Source organism: Otolemur garnettii, unplaced genomic scaffold (assembly GCF_000181295.1).
Source record: "Otolemur garnettii isolate 467f Iridium unplaced genomic scaffold, OtoGar3 scaffold00027, whole genome shotgun sequence".
Taxonomy (NCBI): Eukaryota; Metazoa; Chordata; class Mammalia; order Primates; family Galagidae; genus Otolemur; species Otolemur garnettii.
The window spans coordinates 17302008-17308848 of record NW_003852422.1 but is presented as its reverse complement, the minus strand read 5'-3'; the positions used below and the strand labels follow the sequence as shown (position 1 = coordinate 17308848).

At 46.7% G+C, this 6841-nt stretch overlaps 1 protein-coding gene across 2 annotated transcripts in view; it reads right to left on the bottom strand.

Annotated features, from left to right (window-relative positions):
• Positions 1-1498, bottom strand: part of NARS (asparaginyl-tRNA synthetase) — a 19557-nt gene extending 18059 nt beyond the window's left edge. Inside the window, exons 1-2 of one of the 2 annotated variants that reach the window (XM_003788429.3) lie at positions 1264-1498; positions 212-294 (exon numbers count right to left, since the gene is read on the bottom strand). In XM_003788429.3, the coding sequence (XP_003788477.1) occupies positions 212-294; positions 1264-1306 (126 nt within the window). In that variant the 5' untranslated portion in view covers positions 1307-1498. The remainder of the gene's footprint in view (positions 1-211; positions 295-1263) is intronic. The other variant, XM_012804295.1, reaches the window with a different exon arrangement.
• Positions 1499-6841: the final 5343 nt, after the last annotated feature.

Sequence of the window (6841 nt, the reverse complement as noted above, 5' to 3'; positions counted from 1 at the left end):
AAAAAAGAATACCTTTTAAAAACATTCAAGTAAGTTTAGACTTTGATCATCTAAATACTTCTAAAGCCATACATCTACATATTCCTTACTTTCTTTTTTCTGAAAATATGCTTGAAAGCCTAGTGCTTGAAGTAGAATTCTTGACAGGTCACAGAGAAACTGACATTAAATCGTCAATAAATGCAGAGTCATTATCCTAATTAGACACTACCTTGAGACCCGTTTTAAATGGTTTTTCCTTCGTTCCATCTCCTGTAGCATCGTTCCCCTCTCGATCTGAGACATACAGCTCTGCTGTTTCAAAAATGAGAGTAGGTTACTTTTCAGACAATAATAATCAGTCACTTAATAGTGCAACTACTTCATTCACGCTTTACCTTTGTAAACAAGCATCTTTTTAGTAAAAATTAATGAGGTTCATAAAAAAATTAATATCCTAATTATTTTCTTATTCCCTCCATTTCGATGACATCTATCTCATAAAAACATACTACAGATTTAATTTTAAACATGAAATCTGATAATTTTAATTTGTGATACTTATTCTCTCTACTTCATTACCCAAAGATAAAGCAAGGGCTTTGACGTTGGCCAGACCTACACTGGAATCTTGCTGTAACCCTGGGGAATTTGCTTAACCTTTCTGAGCTTATTTGCTAGTCTATAAAATGAGAAAAACTGAGGATGAAATAAAATAACACATACAAATCAGATAACCATGTTCTCTCTGATCTTTAAAGGAAACCGAAACTCTGACTTTAGACAAATTGCAAAAGGCCTCATAACCTCATAACTATTAAGGCTCAACAGTGACAACAGTCCAGGTCTCCTAAACCTTTTTTTTGCCTTACTGCGCGATAAGGTCTCCCTGGAAATCTCAATAAAAATGAGACTGGGAGGAAGAGAATTAGAATTCTAATGTCCTTTCCTGACAATCGCTTTGAAAAATTGCATATTTGGGGCTGCCTTATGAATCTCTCACAGCTTCTAAATCTCGGCGCAATCACAGGATATTTCACAGTGAGGCAGGGCTCAGAACCGCCACCGTCCCAGCGTCGGGGCACAGAGAGCTCGGGGAAGCCCCAACCTGGCCCATCAAGTCCCGGGCCCAGCCTCCCCTCCTCCCTCCCTCCCGTAGCTTCGCAAACACACAGAGCGGCTACTCTGCGCCAGGCACTACGGTAAGCGTTGAGATTCGTTTGGATGAAGCTTCCTAAAAAAAACCAGATAGGGAGCACCGCGCCGTGCACCTCGCTCACCCACCTAGCACCATCCCTGCGGTCGCTCTGGTGACCTCTAAGGACATCGACTTCAACACCGCCACCGCCTTATCACTCCAACGTGCACTGGAGGTTTCTTGGACTCAAGCGTTGCATCATATAGCGTAACGTCGAGGTCGCTCGAGTGAGTCAGCCTAGCGTCGAGATTCATTGGTTACGGTAGGTGGGCGAATGACGCTCAAGCCGCCATCTTTGGTCAGGGCAGAAAAAACTTCCGGGCCTGGAGTCGCCCCGCCTAGTCTCGCCCAGCCAGGGACTACCTGGCTGCAAAACCCAGGCACCCGCTCCAGGCTTTCGATATATAGTCCCCCAACTCCTACCTAAGCTTTCTATTCTGAATCCTCCAATTCTGCCCCAGCTGGAGGCGTGCCTGGTCCTCTTGCAAACCAGACCAAAGATGTCCAGAAGCTGTAATTCTAGTTCAAATAATATCATCAGTAAATGTACTGGGCACTAGCAGCGAGAGGCGAGTGCACGGTGATGGAGATGGAGAAGAATTGCCCTGTCTCGCACGCGGGAAAAAGTTCTAACTTTCTAACTTCAACGAATGAACGTATCTCTGTGTTTGGGACAAAAACTATGGTATATTATCATTTAATGTTTTAAGAATCTCTACTAGGGGCCCGGGCTCGGTGGCTCACACCTGTAATCCTAGCGCTCTGGGAGATGGAGGCGGCGGGAGTTCTGTACCAGCCTGAGCAAGAGCGAGACCTCATCTCTACTATCAATTAAAATTTTAAAAAATTACCCAGGCATCGTGGCGGGCTCCTGCAGTCACAGCTATTGTGAGGCTGAGGCAAGAGGATCACTTGAGCTCATGAGTTCAAGGATGCAGTGAGCTGTGATTGCACCACTGCATTCCAGCCCAGGCAACAGAGTGAGATCCTATCTCTAAAAGAACAATAATAAAGTAAAATAAGAAGTAACATTTCATAACTTTTGCCATGTTCAGTTCATTGGACTTGAGTCACATGGTCCAGCCCACACTCAAAGGCAGAGTGGTACCCAAGAGCATGAGTATGAGGAGGCAGGAATCACAGGGTTCCCTGAGAAAGCTGTCCATCACAGTGCCCAGAATTGGAGCTTCAGTGCCTTTTATTTTCATTATTATTATTTTTATTTTTTTAGAGACCGAGTCTCACTTTATTGCCCTCTGCAGAGTGCTGTGCTATTATAGCTCACAGCAACCTCCAACTCCTGGGCTTAAGCAATTCTCTTGCCTCAGCCTCCCGAGTAGCTGGGACTACAGCCAACCGCCACAATGCCTGGCTACTTTTTTGTTGGAGTTTGGCCAGGGCCGGGTTCAAACCACCACCCTTGGTATATGGGGCCGGCGCCCTACCCACTGAGCCGTAGGTGCTGCCCTTCAGTGTCTTTCATAACCTTATCTCTTAGGTGACTTGACATTATTTCTGGTACAACATGGGAGGGAACTCCACAAGGGGGTGAACACCAGGAAGTGGAGTTCAGTGGGCACCATCTTCAAGGCTGCCCACCACAGCCTGCAGCCAGTGGGGAAGCCATAGTCCTGGTGGCAACAAGGGACTGTTATCTGAACTGCCCTTCAGGAATTTAGTTTTATCTGATCCTTAAAATTGGATGTGCACAGCAACATACCATTGTGAAGAAAAAAGTATGTATACATAAGACTGGGCCTTGGGCGGAGCCTGTGGTTCAGTGAGTAGGGCGCCGGCCCCATATACCGAGGGTGGCAGGTTCAAACCCAGCCCCAGTCAAACTGCAAGAAAAAAAAAAAAAAGCCAGGCCTTGTGGCAGGCACCTGTAGTCCCAGCTACTGGGGAGGGTGAGGCAAGAGAATCGCCTAAGCCCAAGAGCTGGAGGTTGCTGCCAGCTGTGACGCCACTGCACTCTACCAAGGGCGACAAAGTGAGACTCTGTCTCTAAAAAAAAAAAAAAGACTGGGTCTTGTTATGGAGGGAGAAAAGATCACCAGACAAATAATCCTCAAAATGCCAATAAGGTGCCTTTGTTTAGACCCGCCGGCCAGATGTCTCTGCAAGTCTCTGAGAGACCAGGGGAGAGCAGACCAACTGGAGTTAATGCACAGCTTTTATAGGTTGGGTGACGTAGCAAGTAAACTGCAGGACTCCACATACTCCATTACCCACAACCATCTGGCTTAAAAGAATAATTGAATGGGACAGACATGGTGGCTTATCTCTGTAATCCTAATGCCCTGGGAGGCTGATGCAGTAGATCGTTTGAGCTCAGGAGTTTGAGACACATCTCTACAAAAAATAGAGAAATTAGTCAAGGCCGGGTGCGAGTGGCTCACACCTCTAATCCTAGCACTTTGGGAGGCCAAGTTGGGTGGATTGCTTGAGCTTACAGGTTCAAGACCCCATCTCTAAAAATAGCTGGGTGTTGTGGTGGGTGCCTATAGTACCAGCTACTCAGGAGGCTGAGGCAGGAGGGATTACTTGAACTCAGGAGTTTGAGGTTGTGGTGAGCTATGATGATACCACTGCACTCTAGTCTGAGCAACACTGTCAAACTCTGGGGGGGGGAGGGGGGGCGGGAAGAGGAAGAAGAAGGAAGAAGAAGAATTGAATGGCCTACTGGGAATCACTTATGGCCCCTGTGAGGGTGCTATATATACTTTGAACGAATAGTCAATATAGGGTGCAATTCCCCCCCCCAACAGAAACCATGCTATTAATTGTTTTACTGCTTGTTGGGTTTAAAGAACTCTGCAGTGTTGGGGGTCAGGGTGCCCCAGTTCCCCAGATCCAATTGACCTGGTTTGATTACTTGGCTGAGCTAGAAAGTTCAAGTGAGGCACGGTGGCAAACAAAAACAAAAGTGAGTGGTCACTGAAACTAAAACGGTGCAGCACAGGCAGCATGAATAGAAAGAAAAAGTAACCTGCACAAGTTTCAGTATAACAAAGAGAAATTTTATTTAAGAACAAAGGGAAAACTTAGAGCACTTGCAAAGAGAGTCAGAAGTGGGTTTCACTCTTGAAAGAGAAGAGGTGAGAGAGTCGGAGACAGCAAAGGCAGTGCAGAAGTACAAACACCCTCTTTCTCTCTGTTTGAAATTGGTTGCAACTCTTTCATTGGCCTCTCTGCGTCCAGGCATCATTGCCCTTTTCTATTGGTCATTGGTTACCTAGGTTACCTCGTGGGCAAGACCAGCTGGCCGGGGCTGGGTTTGAACTCGCCACCTCCGGCGTATGGGGCTGGCGCCTTACTCCTTTGAGCCACAGCGCCGCCCCCAGACTTCTTGTACAGTAGGTCAGGCTTTCCTCCTATTCCCCTTGAAGCCCCTTTCTTCGTGTCCTTTCTCATCCAGGTATCTCCATTTGTGTGAAATAAATTGAGATGTCTGTGACCACACTGAAGCCAGTAGGCAGGAATCTTTACTGCTGTTTTCCCAGAAGAAAGAACCTCTCCTAATACCAGTGAAGACCACAGGGCTGGGAACGGAGAAAGGAAATACAGCTCCATGGCTGCCGCGGACCACTTCTCCCCCAATGACCCTCAGTAGTCTCCCCTGTGCCCAGGGGCATTCGGTCTTCATCTGCCCATGGCAGGCATTGCACGTGCCTGTGATCGCTGTGTCTGGTAGTGGCCCCTACATGGCACCACTAGACTGTAGGGTGATGCTTTGTACCTTTCAGAGCCTTACGTAACTCTTAGGCCGACAGGCTCATTTAGTCTGACCTCCCTCCGGAAGCAGAAATTTCCTTACAAGTCCGAAAGAGTCACTTTCAGTCCTCACGGGCCACCGTATCGGGCGTCGGCCTCAGTTTAGGGCACTGGACGCCGGCGCCGCCATGTTGTCTCCGGGCCACTTCCGCGTTTGGCTCACTTAGTTCTGCCCTTCCGGCGCCCTGCTGGGGGTGTTGCCCCTTTGGAGGTAGAGGGAGCTCGGAGTGCACTTCCAAGTTGCAGGAAAGCTGCCTTCGGGCATTATCCTCCAAGAAACTTACTGACACCTCCTAGTAGCCGCCTTATACTTTCCTGTTTTTGCTCCTCTAAACAAAGAGAAGTGACAAAAATTACTGCGCCCCAGAGCTCCTCTTCCTGTCCCGGCACGGGAGACAGGAGAGTCTAGCAATGTTCGCTTAATTAACGAAATCAGAACAATCAAAAAAATCTCAGTAATACAGTTTGTAGCTGCAAACTGAAAGTGGGAGTTCATTACGACGAAACATTTGAGGAACTGAAACCGTAACTTTTCCTTGTAGACTTACATTTAAGACTTAGGTGTGCTGGTTAATTTACTCCCTGGAGAGCCTTAACTTCGGTGATTCCCAGGCTTCTTCATGTTAGGGCACTGCTTCATTGTCAGCCCGTTATCTTTCTCCCTGAAAACAACAACGCCAACAGCAAGAAGTTTGAAGTAAAATAATTTTAAAGTCCTGCTGGATGAGCACAGTTTAAGGAAGGCTAATAATGATGACTCTCGTCCAGCTAGACCTCTGAAGCGATATCATAGTCGTAGAACACATAATTATTATTATTATTATTGTTGTTGTTATTTGAGACAGTCTCATTTCGTAGTCTTCGGTAGAGTGCGTGGCGTCACAGCTCATAGCAAACTCAAACTCTTGAGCTTAAGCAATTCTCTTGCCTCAGCCTCCAGAGTAGCTGGGTCTACCGTCGTGGTCCACAAGACCTGGCTATTTTTAGAGACAGGAGTCTCACCCTTGCTCAGACTGGTCTCAAATCCATGAGCTCAGGCAATCCACCCGCCCACAGTGTAAAGATTACAGGCATGAGCCACCGTGCCCCGCCAGAATTCTTATTTTCTTACCTTGGTCAAGTTTCTTAACCTTTCTGAGCCTCAGATATTTTGATTGTAAAGTGATAATGACCTTTCTTTGGAAAGGTTATTGTGAGGATAATAAGAGATCAAGTATACCAAAATGCCTAGTATGTGCTTGACATCCAGTAAGCCTTCTGAATTAGGATATAAATGGCATTAATAGTTAATCAGTTATTCTTTTGTTCAGTGATATGCATGAGTCAAACTTTCAAAGCTGCTGAGGGCTGCTAGTGAAGCCTCCCCAACCCCCACTCCCACTCCACCCTCAGGCTCCCTGGCCAGTATGTTGGTATGTAGAATATCTCAGACCTGCTATAGGTCCTTCCTACTGCCTCCAATTCTCAAACGAGATCTTCTGAGTTCATATTTACTTAAGATATTTGTGGTGATAAAATTTGGATGCAAGTGTTCTGGAATCTTGCACGAATGCTCTACTTTTATTATTTATTTATTTAGAGACAGAGTCTCACTCTGTCACCCTGAGTAGAGTGCTGTGATGTCACAACTCACAGCAACCTCATACTCTTGGGCTTAAGTGATTCTCTTGCCTCAGCCTCCCAAGTAGCTGGGACTACAGGCACCCGCCATAATGCCCGGCTAATTTTTGTTGTTGTTGTTACAGTTGTCATTGTTGTTTTAGCTGGCCCGGGCTGGGTTTGAACCTGCCAGCCTTGATGTATGTGGCTGGTGCCTTACCACAGGCACAGCGCCAAAGCTCTACTTTTAGAAATAGTCCTTTGTGGCTCAGCGCCTGTGGCTCAAGCGGC